Source organism: Panthera uncia (genome assembly GCF_023721935.1).
Source record: "Panthera uncia isolate 11264 chromosome B2 unlocalized genomic scaffold, Puncia_PCG_1.0 HiC_scaffold_24, whole genome shotgun sequence".
Classification (NCBI taxonomy): domain Eukaryota; kingdom Metazoa; phylum Chordata; class Mammalia; order Carnivora; family Felidae; genus Panthera; species Panthera uncia.
This window is the reverse complement of record NW_026057580.1, coordinates 107,963,182-107,989,438: the sequence shown is the minus strand read 5'-3', so window position 1 is coordinate 107,989,438 and position 26,257 is coordinate 107,963,182. Positions and strand designations below refer to the sequence as shown.

General features: G+C 40.0%; 1 protein-coding gene across 1 annotated transcript in view; it reads left to right on the top strand.

Annotated features, from left to right (window-relative positions):
* Nucleotides 1-21,195: 21,195 nt before the first annotated feature.
* The window catches only part of NOX3 (NADPH oxidase 3), a 61,993-nt gene continuing 56,931 nt past the window's right edge, over nt 21,196-26,257 (top strand). Inside the window, exons 1-4 of the mRNA XM_049654676.1 lie at nt 21,196-21,240; nt 21,872-21,967; nt 22,072-22,182; nt 23,226-23,310. Coding sequence (XP_049510633.1) covers nt 21,196-21,240; nt 21,872-21,967; nt 22,072-22,182; nt 23,226-23,310 — 337 coding nt within the window. The remainder of the gene's footprint in view (nt 21,241-21,871; nt 21,968-22,071; nt 22,183-23,225; nt 23,311-26,257) is intronic.

The window sequence follows — 26,257 nt, the reverse complement described above, 5'->3', positions numbered from 1 at the left end:
GTCTGACTTTAGCTCGGGTCCTGATCTCACGGTTTGTGCGTTCAAGCTCCGTATCGGTCGGGCTCTGTGCTGACAGCTCAGAGCCTGGAGCCTGCTTTGGATTCTGGGTCTCCCTCTCTCTCTATCCCTCCCGACTAGTGTGCTCTGTCTCTCTCTGTCTCTCAAATATAAATAAATGCTGGGGGTGGGGGGTGGGTGATGGGTATTGAGAAGGGCACCTGTTGGGATGAGCACTGGGTGTTGTATGGAAACCAAGCTGACAATAAATTTCATTAAATAAATAAATAAATGTAAAAAAAATTTTTTTAATAAAAAAAAAGTTTCATGGAAGAGATAAAACTTAAGATACAAGTCTTGAAGTGTCGACAGGATGTATATTATTTGAATAAATAGAAGGAAAATGTGATGATATAAAGGGGAAGGCAGAGGATGGTAAGTTCAAACACGTGAGTGCAAGTTTATGCAGAATGATGAGATCTGTCAAGAAGCAGATAATTTAATTTTTTTTAATGTTTACTTCTTTTTGAGACAGAGACAGAGCGTGAACAGGGGAGGGGCAGGGAGAGAGGGAGACACAGAATCTGAAACAGGATCCAGGCTCTGAGCTGTCAGCAGAGAGCCCGACGCGGGGCTCGAACCCACGAACTGTGAGATCATGACCTGAGCCAAAGTCAGATGTTAAACCGACTGAACCACCCAGGCTCCCTCACCACTCACTTAATGATACCAAATTCTGCTCCCTTTTGAATCCGTTTTCTGATTCGATTCATTGGTAGATTAATTTTAAAAATAAAGAAGCCCCTCCTATGTGCCAGGAAGTATTCTAGATATGTAACAACAACAGAACAAAACAAAACAAAACGACAATGGGCTATATTTTTAGGTCCTTTTTGGTGAAGTGAAAGAGAGAGATCTCTCCACTCCCACCCCTGTATCCCCACTCAGCCAAAGGCTGAATTTTCTCCGGCCAGCAGTTTTCAACCCAGCCTGCTTAGTAGAACCGCTTCAGGAAACTTTAAGAGATAATGACGCCCAGGCCAAATGCGAAAATTTGTACCCAACTGATTTTGAAATACCGCTGACATCTATGTGGTTTTAAAGCTTCAAAAGTGAGGGGCACCTGGGTGGTTCAGTCAGCTAAGTGTCTGACTCTTGATCGCAGGGTCTTAAGTTTAAGCCCTGCACTGGGCTCCACACTGGGCTTGGAGCCTACTTGAAAAAAATATATTAAAGCTTCAAAAGTAGTTTGAATTTGCAGCCCAGATTGAGGAGTATTGTCATAGGTGACAGGGAAGGGAGCAAGTACAAAGCCTCCCTGCTGGCTCGTGGAAGAAATTCGTAGATTCCTGTTGCACGGCAGGGACTATCAGTAAAAATAACTAACATGTTGTGTGCGTGGATGGTCCACTGTACCCAGGAACTGATGGACACATCCTGATGTACCTTTACTGTCACCCTATAAGTATTCATCATCCCGCTTACATGGCTGTGGAAACTGAGGGTCAGGAAGGTTGGTAGTTCAGCCAAAGTCAGCCAGCTGGTAGGAGCAGAGCCAGGAGTCGCAGGAGCCCGAGCTGTGTGCCTCAATCCGCTGCCGGTCGTGTTCAAATTACCAATCGCCCCACCAAAGTGCCAAGGCTGGCAATGCAGAACAACCAAATCATTAATGCCCGCAGGTACACAGACCAAGGGAAAAAGCCAGACGTGGACATTTAGGACTGACGCAAAATGAACTCTATTATAGGTGCTACTAGAATATTCAGGAATGTCATGTTGTCAGTTTCCAAAGTTTTCCTTACATCAGTTACTTGGCTGACTATGTACGGAGCAAATTTAATTAGCAGATCCAGCACAATCCAGATAAACCGCTAGACAGATAATTAATTTTGCTTAAACCTAACACTGAACCTGAATGGCATTTCTATTCTACCGTCCTAAGTGACCCAAAACCGAATGGATACAATGACATAAACTTAAATAATGATTTAGTAGAGCAATTACCAAACATTTAAATGTTTTCCCCAAATTATCTGCGTGATAAAGAGTACTAACTTTGCACAAAAGTGAAAGTTTGTAAATTACTCAAGACAGGTGAGCAGAAGAGTATCACCAGCTGCCTTAAATTGTAACTCATTGGAACTAAGATTCATTTCAGTGCACACACAAATAAATCATGCCTGTCCTCAAGGAGCAGACATAAATATGTTCGTGTGTGTGTGGATGAAGCATGTTCCTTAACATGGAAGAGCTTAGATCAATCACAGCGTCTGCCGTTGCACCGGCAGCCACAGCGTTACCGGATCTAAATAAACAATGGATACTTTTTTAATTTGCAAGTGACAGAATGAAGAATATTGTAGAGTTTCCCCAGCAGACTGTAACAATATTAAGGTAAATCAAATTTTGCACCTCATTTATTTAACAACGTTGTTTTTCACTTGCTATAGGGTTTTTTAGCCTCTCAGAATACAAGGCTGCACAAATTTCCCAGAACTTATTTTTGAAAAGAAAAAAAAAAAAAAACCGTTAGCTCTCGAACACTTAATTATAATTGGCTACGCTTCTTTTCTTTTATTAAGTGATAATTTATGAAAGACTACTTCAAGATCGTCTAAAATGCCTGCCTTTGGAAAGACTGAAGCAAGGGAATATGTAATCACTATGTAATGTAATCAGAATATTTAATTAACATGTAATCATAAAAGAAGAAAATAGTCTCATAGCATTTGTGCCCCAAAGTCAACAACAGGACTGTATTTAAAAGGCTATATATGCTTTTAGAAATATTTTTAATGGAGATACCATGGTTTTTTAATAAAATGTTTGCTCAATAATTCTTTTATTTCAAACAGAAAATAAAGCGCTTGACCTGGAACAGTATGAAAGGCGACTGCCTCTGGTTCTTAAATCAGTTCACACACCCTTCCACAGTCCCCAGCAGCCACAGAGTTCTGATCACTGTTCATTTCAAACGCTCGCTCCACCCCATAAATTTCTTCTTTCTCTTGAGTCCTGGGTTACTCTTCGGGACTATCCTCCAAAACAAGTCTTTGTTATTTTTAGTTTCTGGTCATTTGTTTTCCTACTTAAAGATCTATCAGAACATAAAGAAATGTAATCACAGAAAATCACTGAGGAAAGAGGAGGCCACATAATTTTATATACCAAATCAGTGGCAAAATGCAGGTCAAGAGATGAATTTGATTAAGAATCATAAAGGCAGGGGTGTCCGGGTAGCTCAGTCGGTTCAACATCTGACTCTTGATTTCGGCTCGAGTCATGATCTCACGGTTCGTTGAGATTGAGTACTCCAGTGGGCTCTGTGCTAATGGTGAGGAGCCTGCTTGGGATTCTCTCCCTCTCCCTCTCTCTCTACCCCTCCCCTGCTTGTGTGCTCTCTCTCTCTAAATAAATAAATAAATAAATAAATAAATAAACTTTTAAAAAAAGAATCATGAGGGTAATACTCAGAATCATAACAACAAAGGTAGCTCAAAATCAAGTGTGTTTTGTACATTCTCCTATCCCTGGACACCAAGGGGGCTTAAAGCGTATTATTTTTTTTGAAAAGCTGCAACAAACGTCTTGCATATATCTCCTCGGATACATGTGTGCAAGTTTCTCTAAAGCGGGTACCTAGCAGACTTGCTGGGTGGCAGGGTGTGCAGATATTGGGGACAGCCATAACCAAATGGCTTTCCAAGGTTGTTGTAACAATGAACACACCCACCCACAGCTTGGGACAGTTCCTTTCCCCTTATCCTTGCCAACTCCGTAGAGTCTGGCATTTTAATACTTGCCAATCAAGCAAGTATAAAAGGATACTTTGTTTCTTCAGTTTGTGTATCTCTAATTATTAATACAGTTCAATTTCCTTTTACATGTGTATTGGCCAATTTGATTTCCTTTTCACATCCTCACTGAAACTCATTGTCCAGTTTCATTTGCTTAGTTTTCTGGTGGGTTTTTTTTAATAAGAATTTTCTTATATCTTCCTTATATTAAAGATACTAATTCTATATCAGTTATATATGTTAAAATTTTTTTCTTAATGTTTACATTTCTTTGAGTACATATTTCATGCATTATCATATCAATTAGAACTTTAATTTCGATGTAGTCACACGTATAAATCTTCTTTAGAGTTGTATTTTTTGTACCTTGCTGAAGATGTCCTTTTCTTTCCCAGATGATAAATTTATCTCCTGTATTTTCTTCTAATGGTTTAAAAATTTTGTTTTTCACCTTTAAGCACTTAATCCACACAGAAGTGATGTGTGTGTAATGTGAGATAAGGGAACCGATTATATTTTTCCTGTCTTGAAAGCCATATTATCTTCTTATCATGTATTAAATAGCCCATCTCCTGCCCATTCGCAGAAGGTACCTCTCATATAAGTTTTCATACAAGACGAATATGCTTCTAGACATTATATTCTGTACCGTTCAACAATTGTTCTTATTCTTAACCCCTTCTTTATATATTGCTTTATATTATATCATAGGTTTTAAATTGAGCTTTATATTGTCTTGTTACCTGATACAGTAATTGTCTTATCTTTGTTTGCACCTGTTTCTTCTGTTTATTTTGTTTTTAGGATTGTCTTAAATATTTGGGGGGAACTATTTTCCATTTTAATTTTTGAACATCACTCAAATTCTAAAAACTTAGTGACAGGATTTTAATTGCAAGTGCATTGCACTTAAAAACTGATTTGGAAGGACAATGGCATCTTCATTATTGTGAATCTTCCCATTCACGAAAATGTATATATTTTTTTGTTATGCCAAGACTCCTTCAATGTTCTTCAACAAAGTTTTGTAATCTTCTCCATACCTTTTGTTAAATTTGCTCCTGGCTACCTTACAAATGATTTTGCCATTGTGGATGGGATTTTCTAATTGATTATATCTTAGAAATCGGAAATATATTAATTTGCATTTGTTAATCTTATATATATAAACTTTCCTGAAATCTTTTAGTAGCTATACTGTTTTGTCAGTTGATTCTCCCAGAGTATGTTTGTACATGATCATTTGTTGTCTGCCTTTTTCTTTGCAATTTCTCTATAAATTGTAATTCTATTTCTTATCTTGGTAGCTGGGTTCATGAGAACAAGGTTGCATGATTATAATGAACACCTGTGTCTTATAAAGTATATTAATGGAAATGCTTTAAAATTGTAACTTTAAGTATGAGATTAATATACTTTCTGTTAGATGCCCTGCTTTAGCTTGAAAACCCCTTCTACTCCTAGTTTACTAAGAGTTTTATCATAAGTGAATATTTAATTTTATAGAATGATTTTTCTCCAATCACTGAAATGATTATATGGATTTTGATCTGAATTTGTTAATGTAGTGAGTAATATTTAGAGATTTCCAGATCTTTAAAAAAAATACTTGAATTTCTTAAATAAACACTAGTCGGTCCTAACAAAATATTCTGTACAATCTTATATTCAATTTGCTAGTATTTTGCTTATGAATTTTACATCATGTTTCAAAACAAACGCCAATAATTTTCTTTTCTTTTACTTCCCTTATCTAATTTGATTGCCAGTCTTATACTAGAATGGGGTTGTTTTTAGAAGATAGAGATCTCTTTTAAAGTTTCCATAAAACTTTCTTCTAGGGGCATCTGGGTGACTCAGTCGGTTAAGCATCCGACGTTGGCTCAGGTCATGATCTCACGGCTCACGAGTTTGAGGCCCGAGTCGGGCTCCGTGCTGACAGCTCGGAGCCTGGAGCCTGCTTCAGATTCTGTGTCTCCCTCTCTCTCTTTGCCCTCCCCCTGCTCACACTCTGACTCTCTCTCTCTCTCAAAAATAAAAATAAATACACATTTAAAAAAAATTTTTTTAAACTGTCGTCTAAAACTTCTTGGGCCTATTGTCTCATCGTTGTTTGGGGAAAGGAGAGGGTAGGATTTTGACTATTCATTTTATGAATCATTATTGTTCTACTCGGGTCTTTTATTCTCCTTGTGTATATTGCACTAATTTATATTTTCTTGGAAATCATATATTTTATCTATTTTTTCAAAATTCTACATTTGTTCATAATAACTCTGATGCTTTAAAAAAATCTCCATTTTGTTTGGTTAGTGGCTTCAGTTTTATCTTTGTCATTTTGCTATACTTACCTTTTATCATTTCATCCTATTAGTGCTCATCATCCCTTTATTACTTCTTTGTCTAGAACTCTTTACTGTGTTACAGATCAGAGAGGATAATATTATGAACCCCTCATGTCCCTGTCTCAGACTCAAAGATAATGCAACTCTCGGCCAATCTTTATTCATTTGTTGCCCCATTCCATTTTCTCTTACCCCTTGGTTAGTTTGAAACAAACCTCAGATATTCTATCATTGCATCCATATATATTTCAGTATGTATCTCTAACAGTAAGGACTCTTTAAAAATATAACCACAGTAGCATGGTCATACCTAAAGATTAAAATGTGTGTAATTAATGCCACCAGATCCACTCAGTGTTCAATTTCCCTTACTGGCTCATAAGTTTTATAATTTTATTTTTCTGTCAGATTTTTATTAAGGTCCATATACTGCAAATGGTTAGTGTCTCTTAACTCTCTTTTGATGTATAGATTTCCTCCAACTTTTGCATTGGTGTGTGAAGAAACCAAGTAGGTTATCCTACAGAGCATCTCTTAGTCTGGAATTTGCTAAATACAACCAGATATGAGTTTAAATAGTCCTCCTTTTATAGCCCATATTTCCTGAAAATTGGTGGTTATGTACAGAAATCTAACCAAATAAAAGCTTAATATTTGGTTTGGTAAGTACTTCATAATGTTATGTACCATAGAGAGATTTGTATTGTCTGGTTGAATTTCTTTTTTCTTTCTCTCTCTCTCTCACTTTTTTTTTTTTTAATGTTACCAGCTAATGGCAAAATTTGCCTAAATCCATTCTTAGTTGGAATTAGTGTTAGAGTTACAGTCAGGGTGCAAAACGATAATTTAAAAATGTTATTATTTCCTTTGGAACCATAAACTTTCAGAAAACTTTTCTGAAAAAGAGGAATTTTTCTTCATCAATTGTTTGGTTCCCCTCGGTACAATTTAAACAGAAATATAAACTTAAAATGTAAAACTGTTTGGGCGCCTGAGTGGCTCAGTCGGTTAAGCATCTAACTCTTGGTTTTGGCTCAGGTCATGATCTCAGTTTGTGGGATCGAGCCCCACGTCAGGCTCTGTACTGGCAGTGTGGGGCCTGCTTGGGATTCTCTGTCTGCCTCTCTCTCTCTGCCCTCCCGCCCTCACTCATGCTATCTCTGTCTCTCTCAAAATAAATAAACTTAAAAAAAATTTTTTTAATGTAAAAATGTTTGATTTTTTCCCTCTATCACTTTTCAAATGAATGAACTGGTGTTCCAACAGCTTCCAGAGGTGACAAAAAGGTGCTTCTTTTTTAATAGCTTTTATGAAGTCATGCATTTAAACATATATTTGCTATTTTTATTGATTCTCAAATTTGCTATTTTTATTGATTCTCATCTCCAGCCAGTGGGAACTTTTCAATTTGGCTCTTACGTCTTCCTGACATGTCACTGGGAGTCTTTGAATAGATAGCTCCTTTGATTTCTGATATGACAAGATATTCTAGGCTCTCATAAATTTCCTGCTCCAGGACCTGGATTCAGCACTTCTCCATGGATTTGTGGTTTCTCTTCTTGGTAAATGGTATTTAGAAACCACAACCTGAGCCAACAGATGTTCACTGTCCATTGTCATGTCATTGTTCTTTTTTCCTCCTCTTAAGCCTTTTTAATTAACAAATGAGAAGATAACCTTTTAGATAAATACATAGCTTGACTTTATACGAATGCCTCTGGTTCAACTCTATAATTATAGAGTTTCTTCTTAGCCCCATTGGTCTCACTCCGGTGTCAGTTTTTCCTCACCATTGAAAGCCTTGGTTTTCAATGACGTCAATATAAATATTCATTTTCTTTATCCTTCATTACACACAACAGTCTCAGAATGATATTACCACTAAATGTGTATTTTAGTTATTTTTGTCTTTATGGCGTACATCTCCAAATGTAGTCCAGTTATCTGGACTAAAAATAACTTGGAACAATCCCTCTTTGCATAGCTATTGTTCTTTCATCTTAATAATTCAGACTGAGCCCCCAGGTGCACCAGGAGTGTTTAGAAATAGTGTCCTGGGGGACCTGGGTGGCTCAGTTGGTGAAGCATTCAGCTCTTGATTCCTGCTCAGGTCATGACTTCACAGTTCGTGAGTTGGAACTCCGAGTTGGGCTCCACAGTCAGCATGGGACCTGCTTGGGAGTTTCTCTCTCTCCCTCTCTCTCTGTTCCTCCCCCACTTGTGCTCTCTCTCTCAAGACAAATAAATAAACTTAAAAAACAAAAGAAGAAGAAGTGATGGAATCCCTTGCATCTAGCAAGGTCACCGCCTTGACCAGAAGTCCCAGAAATTAAAGTCATAAAGATACATATTCACACAATCCATAAAATCCAGATGAAATTTGGAAGCTTTCTTCATCCAGAAGTTTTGATATTTGCAAACAGCTGAATCACTGACTGAATTTTTTTACCTGGACACTTGAGTTCATGCAGATAAACATTCAGTTTAATTTCTGGTGTTTATTTCAAAAGGTTTTTAAACGTTTACTCTATGTCCTGTAATATTTTGACCTTGAGCGTGATACTTAAGCACTGAGGCACTCAATGAGGATGCTCTATTGCATTCTGGATCATGTGACTTGAACCGAGGTGTAAATGCACCGAAGAAAACCTAATAGATCCTACAGGTTTCAAAGCTTTTTCTCTGGGTGTACATTAAGTGGTTTTTAGGGGCGCTATCTTTTCCAGTTCATTATTTAGTCAGTTGTCTGATGGAGACTTCACAGCTCCTCAGATGCATCATTTTCCTTTATGTTATCAGGTTCCTCAAACTTAACGCCCATCTCATCCTAAAAGTTCTATTTCTTAAAGGAGAAAGAGTCATATGTTTCAGCACTTCCTTTTTCTATGTCTTAAACACATCTTAACACAATTTTAAAAAGATATTTAAAAATTAAATTTATCAGGGTGCCTGGGTGGCTCAGTAGGTTAACATCCAACTTTTGGTTTTGGCTCAGGTCATGATCTCACGGTTCATGGGTTTGAACCCCACATCAGGTTTGGTGCGGACAGCATGAAGCCTGCTTGGAATTCTCTCTCTTCCTCTCTCCCCATCCCTCCCCTGTCCATTCTCTCTCTCTCTCTCTCTCTCTCTCTCTCAAAATAAATAAACTTAAAAAAATAATGATAGGAAAAAAAACTTCTTTAAAAAAATTAAATTTATCCCTTGGCAATTTGATTTGTAGGCTAAGGAGAGCAAAGTTTTACAAATGGAATACTTTTAAATAAATCATAATTAATTAACTATGCAAATATATCAAATAAATTTGGATACATAGTTAGATGGCTAATTACAGTTCAGGAAGGTTAGAAATTGTAATACTATTTTTTAGATTGGTTAATATAATATTATAATTGGGGTTGCTTTGATCATGGGGAATGTTGGAGACAATAATTTTCCAAGCTTGGCTGATTTTGAAATCATATGGTTATGAGTATTAGCAGCTTAATATAAAATGTGGTGCTGTCCACAGAGTTAAAAGAAATTATTTTTGTCATAATAAGCTATATTAATTTAATTAGTTGTATGTACAGTTATATTTTTCATTTGAAAATGAAAGCAGAATGTTAGTTGATAGATCTGGTTTCTAAAAGCAACAGAAATCTTAGATATTTTAAGTCCATAGGAAAACATTTCTGCTTCCTTAGGTTTTATTATTTCATATGTCCTAGAATTTGTAGATAACCATTAATTCCCGTATTCCTTCAGTAAATGTTCATATGGGTCTTGGCAATGTGTTAAGGGCTTCCCTCCTTGGTTTCACTTTCAAGCACACTCTCCTGGGCCATTGCAACAGCCTGCTACTTTACCTTCTGGTCTCCAGGCTCATCCATCCTCCACCCAGACACCAGGGTCAGCTTCCGCTATAGCAATCTGGGGCCTGTCTGGTTCATGCTTTGACATGGTTTGTCATCGCCTACAGTGGCAGTTCTAGGCTAACAGTCTGAGTCACTTCCAGCCAATGGATGTGTTTCTTGGCCTCATACTGTGATGTAAGTCCTGTTTTTTGTTTTTAATTTTTTTTTATGTTTATTTATTTTTGAGAGAGAGGGAGAGACAGAGCGTGAGCAGGGGAGGGGCAGAGAGAGAGGGAGACACAGAATCCGAAGCAGGCTTCAGGCTCTGAGCTGTCAGCACAGAGCCCGACGTGGGACTCGAACTCACCAACCGCCAGATCATGACCTGAGCCGAAGTCGGACCCTCAGCCGACTGAGCCACCCAGGCTCCCCCTGTTTTTTGTTTTCATTTAAACTTGTTTCCAAATTTTAAAATAAGGAGATTTCAGGGGCACCTGGGTGGCTCAGTTGGTTGAGCGTCCGACTTCGGCTCGGGTCTTGATCTCATGGATCATGAGTTCCAGCCCCGCGTCGGGCTCTGTGCTGACAGCTCGGAGTCTGGAGCCTGCTTCGGATTCTGTGTCTCCCTCTCTCTGCTCTTCTCCACTCGTGCTCTGTCTCTGTCTCTCAAAAATAAATAAACATTAAATTTTTTTAATTTATAAAATAATGAGATTTCATATAAAATTCTAAAAACCTAACTATTCTTCAAAAATTAAAAAAAAAAATCTGATAATGTTGGCCCACACTGCTTCTGGAGCTAAGCAGAGGCACTTGGGGCCCCGGACTCACTGACATCAGCTCCCTGCGATCTGAGTCAGTGATCTCTGAATGCGCACTTAGATCCAAATCTATTATTCTTCCTACAAGGCAGGAGTAGGTTGTATTGTGGCCCCCAAAGGATATGTCCACCTGGAATGTCGAAATGAGACTTTTATTTGGAATAAGTGTCTTTGCAGGTGTAATATGGTAAGTAATACAATAAAGGTAAATGTCTCAGGATGAGGTCATTCTGGATGAGGACGGGCCTTGAATATGATGACCAGTGTTCTTATAAGAGACAGAAAAGGAGAAGACACAGAGACACCCAGGGGAAAGAAGGTCACACGAAGGCGGAGACAGAGGTTGGGATTATGCAGCCCCACGCTGAGGACCATGAAGGGTCCCCACAACCACCAGCAGCCATGGGAGAGGCACACAGAAGGGATCCCCCCTCAGAGCTTCCAGAGGAAATCTATCCTGCAACAGGTTTGGACTTCGAACTTCTGATCTCCAGAGCTGTGAGACAACACATTTCTGTGATTTGAAGCTGCCAACATTACAGTACTTTGTGAAGGCCGTCCTAAGAAACTGATAAGGGCCTTCAGGGATCTGGCCCCGGCCTACACCCCCCACTCTCCTCTCCGGCCCATTCTGTCTTCTTTACCTCTGTGCGCATGCACACTGCCCTCACATCCATGTGGCTTTGAGACTGTGTTTGACACCTGCCTCCCTCCATGCCTGCCTTGGAAGACTCTTACATCTCTTTCTGCCTGGTTGAATTCCAATTTGTTGTTCGAGGCTCATAACACAGGACAGACTCCTTACAGAACTCCTCCCCCGCATCCCCCTAACGGAGCAGATTGCTGCCTCCTGCTGGCGATAGGGCACCTTGCCGTACAGCTCCTCCTTCTGCCGCTTACCACACTAGCTGAAATTATTCCCGGATAAGAAACCTTCCAGAGGAGCTCATATTTGAACTCACCATTGACGGGGGTTAAGGTCATGAGGGATGTGCTGGTTAATTTCATGGGCCAACTTGACTAAGCTGTGGTGCCCAGTTGTGTGGTCACAAACCAGTTGGATGTTACTGTGAAGGCATTTTTTTTAATGTATTTAATATATTTTTTTTAACTTCCAGAGAGAGAACGTGAGAGTAGAGGAGAGGGGCAGAGGGAGAGGGAGAGAGAGAGAGAGGGAGAGAGAATCTCAAGCGGGCTTCCTGCTCAGCGTGGAGCCTGATGCGGGGTTCGATCCCATGACCCTGGGATCATGACTGAGCCAAAATCAAAAGTCAGATGCTCAACTGACTGGGCCACCCAGGTGCCCCAAAATGTATTTAATATTTAAACTAGTGGGGCACCTGGGTGTCTCGGTTGGTTAAGCATGTGACTTTGGCTCAGGTTATGAGCTCACGGTTCTCGAGTTCAAGCCCCACTTTGGGGTCTCTGCTGTCAGCACAGAGCCTGCTTCAGAGTCTCTGTTCCCCTTTTTCTCTCTGCCTCTCCCCCACTTGCACTTTCTCTCTCTCTCTCTCTCTCTCTCTCTCTCTCTCTCTCCCCCCTGTCTCAAAAATAAATAAACATCAAAAAAATAATTTAATATTTAAACCAGTAAACTTTGAGTAGAGCATATCACTCTCCATCATGTGGGTAGAGCTCATTCAGTCAGCTGAAGGCACTAAGAGCAAAGCCGGAGGGTCCTCACCGCAGAAGGAATTCTCCCCAAGACGTCAGTGTAGGAACCCTACTTGAGTTTCGAGCCTGCTGCCCCGTGTGACTTGGACTCAAGACTAACATCAGCTCTCGCCTGATTTTCCAGCCCGCCCGCCTACTCAACACATTTCAAACTTGCTGGCCCCCACAGTCACATGAGAGAGCTGCTTAAAATAAATAAACGTGTGCGAGTATGTGTCCCTGACTCATGGGTGTGCCCCTGACTGATTCAAGGCACAAACGAGAGGGAAGAGCATTCCAGAAAGCCGGGACAAAATACAGATGTGCTTCTGAGTTTGCACGTGCCCGAGACATGCAAGGAGACAAAGCCGACGTGGGGGCTCCAGGGCCACCGGAGTCATTTCAGACACAGACACAGTCAGAACACGAGACCTACCTACACAAGGGGGAGAGGCGGAAAATGAAGAAGATGCCAAGGCACCACAGGGCGTTTTGCAGTCATCCGACAAAACCATCCGAACCCGGTAGGAGTTTGGCCACGCGGTTTTGAGAAAGGCCAAATTGCACGCTGTACCACCTTCGTCACCTTGACAACACACCATCTTTCTTATGCCAATAATAGCATATCAAGAAACACCTAACACTAATTATAAGCCGAACAGTATATGGCTAAGACAGCTCCACCTAAGGAAATGGGGGGTGGGGGGTGGGGGGTGGTATCTGAAAGGGGTTTGTGCCACTAACCCAGAGTGAGACAAGGAGGGAAAATTGAAGTTATGGACACAAGAGGTAAAGTCCGAAGGACAGATGGGTTTTATTCACAACCGGTATCAATCAGTCAAATAATGTGCACCCGTGATTTGCGATCCATTGGATCCATTGGATCCAGTCACCTCGTGGAAGGGACTTTGAACTGAAAACTAGAAGAGTGGCAGAGACTGTAGCTGTTGTAGCTCGCACTTGCAGCCTCAAATAACACCACTGGCTGGGAGGGTGGGTGGAGAGGCATGTGGGACTCAAACCAGCCTCAAAAGCAACAAGAGACTGATGTACTGATCTTCAGCTGGCTTACAGGAGGTCACCGTGCTTGACGAGCACTCTAAGGTAGATTCTGCCGTTATTTTGCTTTCTCTCCATGGCCAAAAGAACTCCTAAAATATTGCAGTGGGAAAACTACATCTTAGTTTTAAATGATCCACAAGGCATCTTCGAGACAATTATCCTATCAAATGGCATTCTTCCACTGGGAAAACTACTTTGTTAAGTATCGACTTTTAAACTTCGACATCAAAGGTACGCTCTCCCAAACGTTATGCTGTCAGTGGGGTAGGGCAGACTAGCACTAGACGACTGATCCTGCCTTTACATGTGCCAGAAACAGCTTAATGGCGCCCATCTTCCTGAATAACATTTTTTTCTTTATTGGTTCAAGTTAATCAGCCAGGCAATCATGAAATGCCCCCAGCTCTGAAGACCAATCAAAACAGAAGCATTCACACACATAGGGGAAGTTGTCATCGGTGGTGTGGGAAATTCCTCTGTGCATCTGTCTTAAAAGCAACATGGTCTTGGGTGCTTGGGTGGCTCAGGCGGTTAAGCATCCGACTCTTGGTTTCGGCTCAGGTCATGATCTCATGGTTCGTGGGTCTGAGCCCCGCATCGGGCTCCATGCTGATGGTGCAGAGCCTGCTTGGGATCTTCTCTTTCCCTCTTTCTGCCCCTCCCCTGCTCTGCTCATACTCACTTGCTCGCCCTCTTTCTCTCTCTCTCTCTCTCTCTCTACCTCTCTTTCAAAATAAATAAACTTAAAAGAAAAAAAGGCAACATGGGACAGATATAATGGGCTTGCAGCTCAGCTGTGAGATGTACTAAGTAGGAGATCTTAGCATAGTTGCTAAGTCTCTGCCTCACCACACCCTCCTCCCTGTGAAATGCATCTTATCCGACCTTCCACAGAGGTCTCTGTGTGGATTATGTATCACAAAGTATGAAATGTCTGGCACCCGGGAGGCCCTCTGGAAATATCCATTCCCTAGGCTTCTAGAGAGTGATTAAACCCTCCTTGATAGCACTTCCAGGCCCCAGCCTCTAGCATTGAACATCCTAAGGAGAGAGCTTAGGAGATGGGTTTTGGTAATTCCTTTACCCCATAAACTACAAAGATGGAAACAGAGGCATAGTAGAGATGTAACAAAACAGCCAGTGGCCTGGGATATCCCAGGCTCTAGACCTGTTTCTCCGTTAACCAGTGATATGCCTTTAGACTAGTCCTTAACCTCCCCATCTCTGTTTTCTCCTTTGTAAAATGAGAATATCGCTCGAAATTATCCCTAAGATTTCCCTCGGTCCCTAAGTATTATGATTTTAAGAAACTTTGATTCACCGTATGGGGCTCTGCAAACCATCTCTGAAAAAGATCACTCAGTCTCTCTGTGTGTGCGTGTCCAGTGTGTTGGACGATGGTTGCCATCATGACGGTGGATGCGTTTGTCCCAGTTTGTCAGTTTCTTGTTTGGTGCTTATTGAATACTCAAGAGAAACCTCGTTATGGTACGAAGCAAAACTACCTCCTCCCTTTCATTTCCTATTTTTTTTTAATTTTGTGTTTAGTTGAGCTTCCTAATGGTCCTTTATCAACACGATGAGTCTTCAAAGTTGCAATAATGCAACTATTGACAGTTAGGCAGAATGATAACAAATTGCCAATGAGAAATGAACAGCAAACCATTTCATCCCAGCAGAGAGACACCACCGAAACTGTTGAATGACATTGGCAAAAGTGCAAGGCCTTCCCCAGCCTCCACTTCATATCTGATGGTTTTATTTTTTTAAAAATACCAAACCTTTATTTGATCTTCCTGTTCTTTTCTGAACTCTGATCAAATAGTCCCACAGTTTGGCACACTACCTTCTAAGGTACTAGGAGCTGAAAAGTAAACTTTCCAGCTTGTCTAAATGGATCGTGGAAACAGAATATTTCAGTAGGTGTTCATTCGCTTCCTTATCTGCTCCCAGAAAATTCATGGCTGTTACAAGAAATATTTATTTATAGGAAGCTTGTTTTATGTTACTTTGCCCCCCCCCCCCCGTCTATTAAATCAAATGGATGTAATTCATCGCGTGACTCCCCAGAACCCACCCCTACAGCACACCAGGGATCAGTGAGCACGCAGCTTGAGAGAGCAGCAGGGAGATGGTTTAGAACTGCTCTCCTCATCACAAATATGTGGCTTCAATATTTAGTTGTTGTGGCAGAAAAACGGCAACAAATACATGAACTGTAAACCATCTGCCTTGAAATATGTTCAAATATGAATGTTCATCTTGAAAAATGAAATCTATGGAATTCTGGCATCCACTTTGACTTTTGAGAGAGGAACAGCTTGAATATGCAAAGAACGGATTTCTAGACTAGCCTTCTTAAACTTTAAATTTTCGTGAACTCCGAAGTTAAATGATTCACTGCCTAGACAGGAAAACTGCCTTCTCGCTTTTCAACTTTAAGGGAAAATCCTGACTGCTTGAAAATCCGGGGACTGTATCTGCAGAGGGATTTGTACAGAATTCTCTTATGTGTTAAAAAAACGGAGGAATGAATGTGCTTCCGTGTTTATTTAACATCTACTAAGTTCCAATATATGGTAGACACAATATAAAACGTGTAAAACGCATGATAACTCTGGCTTTCACCAGATTCCTAAAACACAAAGTTTAAACCGGCAAAACTGGACATTTTGTTGCCACTTAGTCTGGGGTAAGAAACGAAATATTCATTCTGCTGTCTTTTGAACCATTATCCAAAGGTGACGCGGGAGACTTATTAAACTCATCTTTTAGGAGACACAGAAACTTAAACTTGTTTGCCTCCCTCTCGTCTTCACACCATGTAAGTTTGGACTTGCTCCACCTTTAGAGAGAATTCTGTCTAGACTAAATCCTCATCTAGGTCTTTGTGCTTCAGTGGGTCCCAGGTGTGCAGTCCCAACCACTCGAGGATGCGCTCACATTTCATGGTTCTTGGCTTATTGCACGTGTACCTGCAGCCTCCCTACTACATTGGAAGCTTCTCAATAATGGAATCCAGACCTCTTCTGCCCACTGCGTCCAGCACCAAGTGATACGTGCGCTGGTTTCAGTAACTATTCACTTGAAATTATGAAAGTTGTGTATAAATTAGGGCTCAGTCGGTTGGGCTTCCGACTTCGGCTCAGGTCACGATCTCGCGGTCCGTGAGTTCGAGCCCCGCGTCGGGCTCTGGGCTGACGGCTCAGAGCCTGGAGCCTGCTTCTGATTCTGTGTCTCCCTCTCTCTCTGCCCCTCCCCCGTTCATGCTGTGTCTCTGTCTCAAAAATAAATTAAAAAAAAAATTTTAAATTTTTTTAAAAATGGAAGAATTATGCCATCAGTAGGGGAAAAAAGCTCGAACGGGATAAGGTTAACTACATTTGTGACCCGGCATCATTTTAAATGGATGTTAAGAGCGCACAATGTTTCCGGAAATAAAAACATGGTATATTTAATGCAGCAAAAGGTAGGGTATTGATGATACATTTAATTGAAATTCATTTTATGATCAGATATATTTATTGTTTATTTTTTAATGTTAATTTTCTTTTGTGGGGGAGGGGCAGAGAGAGAGGGAGACAGAGGTTCAAAGTTAGCTCTCCAGTTTCAGCGGGGCTCAAACCCACAAACTGTGAGGTCATGACTTGAGCCGAAGTCAGACACTTAACCAACTGAGCCACCCAGGCTCCCCAATATCAGATATATTTTAATGTATGGGCTTGGTTTTTCTTTTATTCTGCTTTCCCTTTAAAAAATGGAATTTATATAACATGTAATTTGTCTAATATAATCACATAATTATCACAACAAATGCTCCTCAAAATAACCATGTAAGGATTTGAGATGATATGTGTTTATGTCGTATTTTTTTATTTTTTTCATCTTTTTAAATTAATACTTACATGTTTACATTGCTTTGGGGAAAAGGCAAAAGTATGTTTAGCACTTAGAAGAGGAAAATTTGGCAATGCTATTTTTATACTGTTAAGTACTCTGCTATATCTACAGGGAGCTTAGATTTTAGTATGCAAAAAAGTAGCAAAAGTTACGATCATCAGTCTTGCCCTGGAAGATCAAAGTGTTTCTTTGTTGGGTCAACTGTTCAACTAAGAAACCAATAAGGACCAAAATATAGTAGAGCAAATCCTGTCCTGGAATGTCATCTAGACAGAGTGGAATTTGTGTTCAGACACACAAGCAATTAACCTACCTTTATAAATATATTTGTTCTGTTTCCCTCCTACTTTTACCATTAAAAATAGTTTGTTATCAGTGATCTTCACAAAGGAAAAAACCCACACCATCTTTTGTGATGAACTGGAAAAGCCAGTGAGTGCGTTCATTTAATTAGAAAGACTGTAATCTGCTTTGGAAACAAACAATGCAAATTTCATTTTGTTTGTTTTGAGGAAATTCTCAGATGAAATGGGCACTTCTGATCAGCAATGAAAACAACTAGGTGAAACTAATTCTGAGCATTTATATCATTTTAGTAGATTTTTTACAATTTTCTGTCTCTTTATATGCAATCCCATTAACCTGGCCCTGATTCTAGGGAGATGATTCAGATAACCTTGATTTAAATTGTAATCTGTACTTCGCTGAAGTAAAAATGGAGGCAGTTTGGGGATGATAGGCATCCCCAAACTTTCCCCAGGTAAACTTAAACTAAGGAGAGGAACCACATCTTATGTATCCAAACAGAAAGCTTCCAAGAAGGAGCCCAGAGGCTGAATGGAATTGGATGTAGGCGTGTGGTATAAGATAGCTTGAGTCTTATGAGATCTGATTCCAATATTGTAAACCAACCAGTGGTATCATCCGATTAGTCTTAAATGTGAAAATAGAAAGGTTGAAATGAAAAGATACGTACATCCACTGCACAAAAGTGTTGAGCTCTGAATGAATTTGAATATAATTTGAAGTTCACATATTTTTCATAGGAGTAAACTAAATATCAGTGCAAGTTCTACAAAAATAAAATGTCTGAGGAAAAACGCTGAAGTAAAGTCATGAGTTATACTCTTATAATGCAACCATGAACCATTTTTGTGGGCTCTAAATGAATAATAGCTATACACTTGAACACAACGTGCCTTTACATATTCAAATGAGGAATAAAACACATGGCATTTTAGAAATAAGGAAGGAGCATGACAAGATGTGTTTTTAAACCTAAGCCTTTACATTTTATTTTTACTGTAGCATTAGCAATAGTCTAAGCAATTAACAAAAAAAAAAATGAGACTACGCATTATTATTCAACAATACACGCCTCTCATTTGTAACGCTGTGTGAAGAGTACAGAAGGCTGGAAAGTTCCAGCCTTCGCCACACTTAGTGAATCTAAAATAGACGAGATAGTATAAAATTCTAGATGTATTCTCTCTGAATTAATTTTTATAACCCAACTGAATAAGGCCTCTAAGATATGTAAATCCTAAACACTTCAGAAATAACAAATCATTTCATCATGGATGATTATTGGCTTAAAGAAATGAACATGAAGACTTTACATCTTTATACTGCTCACTATTAAACAGGCTCCTGAAAATTTTTTCACTCAGTGCACTCTAACCTCAGGTTAATGCTGCCAAAATGCCTGTATTTTTATCCATTTCTAGAGGGGGAAATTCCTCAAGAATGAGGTCTTTTTCTAAAGAGCAGCAACGTTGCTAGATTTTTACTGGTAAATCTAACACTTCTCCAAAACAAGGCAACATCTCCCATGAGTGTGAGTGTGTGTGTTTGTTCGCGTGGGTGTCTAAGTGTTGGTTAGGGGAAGTGGGGGTGACGATCAGCTCTATGAGGTAGATATGATAATGAGCCTGAGCAAACAAACAGAGAAACAGGCTCAAAAGACGTAACGTAGTCAGGGCTGGATGACAAATAGAAAATGCAACCATTCGTCAAAACGCTTAACCTGCAATACCAAGTTCAAGATGTCTAGAAATACAGGTGTTTGAAAATGTACGTGGGATTTGTTCCAATCTAGTATGGTAAGCTAGCAGACATGGAGACACCTGCCTTGAAATAAGACTTTCATCTCATACATTGCTTCTATATCTTGGCTATTGTAAATAATGTTGCAGTAATCATAGGGGTGCATATATCCTTTTGAATTAGTGTTCTCATTTCCTTAGGGCAAATACCCAGCAGTAGAATTACTGGATCGTATGGGTCATTTTGATTTTCTAGAACTCATTATCATTATGTTGAAATAGACAACATACATAATCACATATAATATAATATAATATAATATAATAATATAATCACATATTTGTAATTAATAAATTAAACTAATTCCTAGAACTTAAATGTGCCCAATTCATAGGGATGAAATTAATATCTGTATTTAAGTATGCTTGATGAACATATATTAGTATTTAATATATATTAGTATTTAATTTTTAAAAAGCACCGTATAAGGGAATGGCTAATAATAAAGTTGCTCAAGTCAGAGAGAACCAAATTCAAGTCCCAATGGTTCCTACTGCAAGAAACTTCACTGGGCCAGTTTCCACATTTGTGTAATGGAGCTTTTAATAAGTACCCCCATAGAGTTCATGTATGATTTAATTGGGCAATACTGGGATAGTTCTTAACTTAGTGCCTGGATTATTTATTTAGGATTTAGGGGGAGGAGGAGGAAGAGGGGGAGGAGGAGAAGAAGGAGGAGGAGGAGGGGGAGGAGGAGGACTTAGGTCAATGAATACCAAACTATTGTTTCTACCAGGCCTAATTTTTTTTTCAATTCTTGTGGCACCCCTAAACAGATTCACCACAGAAAGACACAGAAGCTTAGGCAATTGTCTCCTCTTATTTCATCTTAATTGTCTGAAATTTTTTAATGAAATACTTGGGCCAGGACTAACCAGAAAATTGCTTCCATTGGAACAACTTTGTCTACCAAAGTAGTCATAGTTAATGTATTTAACTATGTATTTACCACAAAACCGCGGAATGGCCAGGTTCACGCACAGCCCCGCCTGGAATCACTAAGTATAAAAGGACGTTCTCATCTATCTCATGGGTGGGCCCAGGGGGATTGGGGGAAGCATAGGATTTATTCCATCAACCCCACAAATGTCATCTAGTTCACTCTTCACAATCACACCCAAAGATCTTTTCTCTTTTCTTCTCCATCTTCTGAAAGACTCTTTAATTTGTATTTGTTTCCCACCATTCTCTATCTTCTATAAAGGAATTTTTTTTCAGGGGGCGGGGGGAAGAAGCAAAGTAGGGAAAACAAAATAGAGAAAGTTCAAGTGAAGTGTTTTGCTGTATCCAACCCTTGGCAATGAGGTTATTTCTCAAATTTACATAAAGACTCATTATCGTATTGGCTGCAATCATGTAGAAAATGAATGGGGTATAAAGTACATGAGGATAATTTCATAAAACGAGCTTTCTTTTCTTATGAAATCTTTGAGGAAGAGAATCATTAGACAGAGACTTGCCTTGTATTCACCCAGGTCAGGAGGCATGTCAGCCTGATGATGTGCCTTTGGCAAGAAGTCCTTAATTAGAAATTCCTCGAGAGCAGCTCCCACTAGGTGCTTCCTAAGACAAAAAGACAAAATAGTCTACCAGGGAAGCCCTTACTCGGGATACAACATCCAGGCTCAGGTGAACGAAAGAAATAATTTGCTGACAGCAAAAGAGCAAAGCTGTCGTGATGGCGTTCTGGATTTTGAATGAAAGTCTCTCCATCCTATTAGGAGTAAGTATCATTTTTGTTATTCAAGTTAAAATATATATATTAACTAGTCTTTGATTTTTAAGATAATTATATAGGAATGCTAGATAGCTTGAAGTGTTACTTTGGTAAAAGACTAAACCTTGTTAGAAAACATTCAGTAGATATATTTAATTTACCCTTACAGAATCATGTAAAGTTGTTTTTCGATTGAGTTCATTTTTAATTATTTTTGAAGTCAAGTAGTTAGTTTTTGCATAATGTGTGAACTGTTTCTTAAATCAAATGAAGTCTTTGAATTAGACTATGAAATTGGAATTTTTCTGGAGTACTTTCTGAGTTGTTTTTAAAGATTTCCTCCTTTCGCCATCATTGACTTAAAACATTAGAGCAATGTTGATTAGGAAGGCTTTGTACTTTTCATTAAATGCCTTAAATATACCCATATGTGTTTAGAATTTTTTTTATAAAGTTAACAATTTATTACTATTGTAATCAACTGTTAAAACGAATATATGGGAAATAAGTATAGAGTAAGCCTGATTAATATTGAGAAGCTCTTCGTTTCACCCTTTAAAAGAAGAACCCCAAGTGATTTTGAACGGAAGAAAAGATTGAAGATAGTATTGATTGGTCTCTTTTCATTCAACACTAGCTCTCGTGGCTGGGAGTGAATTTATATCTGTTTATCGACACATTCTCTTGGTATGAAGAGGAAGAGTCTTTCCTTTACACACGAGTTATTCTGGGCGTAAGTAGAGTTGGGGACTACACATTATCATTTCGGAAAACATTCGATCTTCCCCGGCGTCCTTACTCTCACTGCATCTCTCTTGTGTCTTTCTATGTGGACAGTCAACACTGGCCTGGGCGCGAGCGTCTGCAGTGTGCCTCAATTTTAACTGCATGCTAATTCTCTTACCGATCAGTCGAAACCTTATTTCATTCATGAGAGGGACAAGTACTGTAAGTACTAAACTACTTAAAATAATTTCAGTTGTTGTGATTTACCGGTGTAAGCGCCATGAAAGACAAAGATGGACTTTACTGTGAAAGTCCTGATAATTCACGTGGGGACTGAAGTTTGTTTCTTCGTAAGAGAGGACCCAATGGCAAAAACCAAAACTCAGAAATCTGTACATTTGATGTGACTTTCGTTCTTGCCATTCACTCCCTGCTCGACATTGGAGTCTTCGCTCTGCCTTTCTCCGATACATTTGCTCCGTCACAAAAAGACGGCTGATAAAATTGACCTGACTCACTAAGATGGATGTATTATAACAGTTTGAACTACCACCATGTCTAATTGAAAGCAACCAAATGAGCAGTGCAGTCAAATGCCACTAAGGACACATCTCTCTGAGCTCTCGGCCCAGGAATACACAATCATAGTACGCAGAATTTCGTAGGTAGATTTAATGGGACTTAAATCTAGTACTTAAATCATAGTACACAGAATTTCGTATGTAGATTTAATAATTTCCTAATTATATTAGCTTCACTGTTTTGGATACTGTGTTTCCTGCTAAACAGCGTAACGCGCTGTACAGAAAAATGAGAATTTCAATAACTCCGACTAGATGAAATGATTATACAATCATCATCATAATTTTATGAATATTTAGATATAGATGAACATAATGCTTTTCTTTGTGTAATAAGGAATACTTTATAGACTACTTAAACCACATCTATGAGGAGGTTGGTTTCCATCTTCATTTTGTAAACTAGTGGCCACATGCATATTAGCAGGTTTATTCTAGAATTTTGACTTATAGCCAGGGAACTATACTTACTTACTCACTTTACTGGGTTGAAATTTCAGCAAAGCCAGTAATAACCATCTGGTTTGTCCTTTGGGCTGATTAATGGCCGCTCCCTTCTGTACCCCATAGTCCCACCTTCAGGAATTTAGAGGCAGAGCCTGAGTCCTGCTCTCTTACCACTCAGGATGCTGTCATCGCTATGATTTTTCCTTAAAATGAGACTTTTACTTTATGTCACTCTAGTGCTGCAGAGGACCATGGAGGAGGCAATTAGACAAAAACCTCAGATTCCACAAACTGGTCGCCTATGGGATAGCCATTAATGCAAGTAAGTGTTTCTTATTCTTCTTTGCCCAGTCGATGTTACCAAACCTAATGCTTAACTCGATAGCTTTGTTTTAATTTCCCCCTCGGCCAAAGGCTCCCCCTTAAATAAATCTTTGCATTCCATTTGACCAATAAAACTTACATAAGAGGATTTTTTTGATTTCTAATTTATACTCACGCAGTTTTCCCTACCAAGCCTTCAGTTTGGCAAGGAAAAGTTCATGAAACTTCATTTTCATTTGTAAATAATTAAGCTTGTTGATAATACAACAAGAACCTGCTTGCAAAATGAATACTGTGCTATTCAATATAATCCACACTGGAAAGAAAACTGACCTGTACTCAAAAACTCATTCACAGTCATAGCAAAATGACTATCAAGTGGTATCATAGGCAGTAAAAGCAAAGAGAAAAGCAAGATCAAGTGAATAAGGTTCTGAACAGCATTGAGCTAGTGGATATAAAAGGACCTTGAAAAGATATGAAGCTTTACAGCATATAAAGTGTTATTGTTATTTCTTGAATAAGAAAACAAGAGATTTCAAGAGAAAGGCAATAAACATTAGCATCCAAGGCCAGGGTTAAACCCTGGTGAGGAAGAAAAGAAGCCAAGCGATAACCGACTCGTTTGTGGTTTTGTTGGACGACAAACACACTGAAATAAAAGGCTATCTGCACAATTAAGAGTTATGGTTCAGGACTGTTTCTCTCAAACTAATTTAACTATAAAATGTTTTCCTCATCTGTTTTCATCCTCTCATGCATAAAAAATAGCAGAGTAAAAAGAACACTCAACACAAACGTGGATTTAATTAAGCAGCAAGACATGACAGACAGTGCCCGAGTGCCAATTAACACAACTTCGGGTGTGCGGGGAAGTTGTGGGGAGATTTCCCCATCGATTGTCTTTGGTGCCAGATTAAACCAACCTGGGAAACATCTGCGAAAGGTCTTTGTGGTTTGTTAAGAAGTAAGGGTAAAAAGACATTGTGTCCTAGAGAGAAACCAGGCAAGGAAAGGAGAGCAAAAAAACAAGTTAATGCGTCTTTTATGTCCCAAGGCTACCATAGGGCTGAGTCCAGAGAGGGGTCAAAAACGCCCGACAAATGAGTTGACGCGTGAAGCAATGAAGACTCAGGGAAGCAGATTTCAGCTCAGATATGGAAGTCTTTTCCGGACCTTCCAAATTATCTAAAATTAGAATGAGCATCCGTGAGAATACAGAGTTCCCTGTCATGGGTGGTGTCAGAGTGGAGTCCAGATTGCTCCTTGCAAGGCTCTTCAGAGAAAGAATTCAAGGATTCTCAAGGCTTCCTTTAAAATTGGGAAGGCTTCCTTTAAAATATTCCTAAGAATATTGGGGTGCCTCGGTGGCTCAGTCAGTTAAGCAGTTGAGACTTGATTTCAGCTCAGGTCATGATCTTACGGTTTGTGAGTTCAAGCCCCGCATCAGGCTCTGTTGCTGACAGCGTAGAGCCTGCTTGGGATTCTCTCTCTCCCTCTCCCTTTGCTCCTCCCCTGCTTGCTCTCTCTCTTTCTCAAAATAAATGAATAAACTTAAATATATACAGATAATCTTAAGAATATTTAATCCCTGCATTAAAAGAGGAGATAAAACACAGTAAAATGGCGGGAAGAATATTATCACTACGCAATAGGTTTAAGGCAGAACTGGACTCTAAGAGAAAGAGAGAAGGAACCAAAAAACCTACAGCATCAAAACGCATCAGAAAAGGAAGCAAAAAATAAAAGAAAATATGTTATGCAATAGTTCTCGCCTTAAACCCTTGGGCATGTATATTTCTTTCCATGTAATCAGGTATCAGTAGAATAGATGCATCAGTGATGTATGTCGAACATCTCCCGTGTTCAAGATACACTAAGAGAAGCTGTCACCTGAAACGAGGGTGGTCAGTACTGTTTTCAGAATGGAGTATAATTTATTTTTTTAAATTTGTTAATGTTTATTTGTGGGAGAGACAGAGTGTGAGCAGAGGAGGGGCAGAGAGAGAGGGAGACACAGAATGGGAAGCAGGCTCCAGGCTCCGAGCTGTCAGCCCAGAGCCCAACGCGGGGCTCGAACTCACAAACCGTGAGATCATGACCTGAGCCGCGGTCAGATGCTTAACCGACGGAGCCACCCAGGGGCCCCAAGAATGGAGTGCAATTTAGCAAGGGGAGCAGTTGACTGGAATCAGATGACCACATTATTTCATACCCCTGCTGCTGACTGGTCCTGTGATCTAAGTTTTTGTGTGCCTTTTCCTCGCTGGAATTAAAAGAACAGTAACACAATCGATCCATCAAGAGATGTGCAGACTGGTTGCCAGGTGGCCCTCTTGGAAACCTACCCACTACAAGGTCATTCACTAGCCACTCTTGCACAGAGAGTCAAACCCAAGGGTAGGATGGCCGGCATGCTGCGTTCAGTGAGCGCTGCCTCCTCCTCCTCTCTCCTTTCTCTCCACACCCCCTGGCTTCTTCCCATTGGCAATACACAGCCACCGGGTCCCTGAGTGGTGGGTGCCTTTGTCCCTGTTAAATGCTCTTCCTTTCCTCCCTCAATGGCGAAGACGTTGCCATATCTGGGACTCCTCGCCCGGCCTGCCTCCCTCTGGGCCACCTTTCCTGCAGACCTCAGTGATGCCTCCCTGCCACCTAGGAAAATTTCTCAGACTCCGACGGCCTGGGGGGCTGAGATGTGTCTCCTGCGTCTCGGCTTTCCCGGCCCCTGGCACGTAATAGGTCCCCACCAAGTTGGGTCAGACCCGAGGATGAGCTGGAGTCGGCCGGCAGGCAAAAGGGATGAGAGGGATTTGTGAGAAAGGTACAAGCCGCGACAGTGCAGGGGCTCAAGGACCCAGCAGCCGCTGGGGTGGAGGAAGCACAGCGTGTGGGCAGGGAAGAGATTCAAAATGATGCCGGTGGGCTCATCCCAGATAAATTCA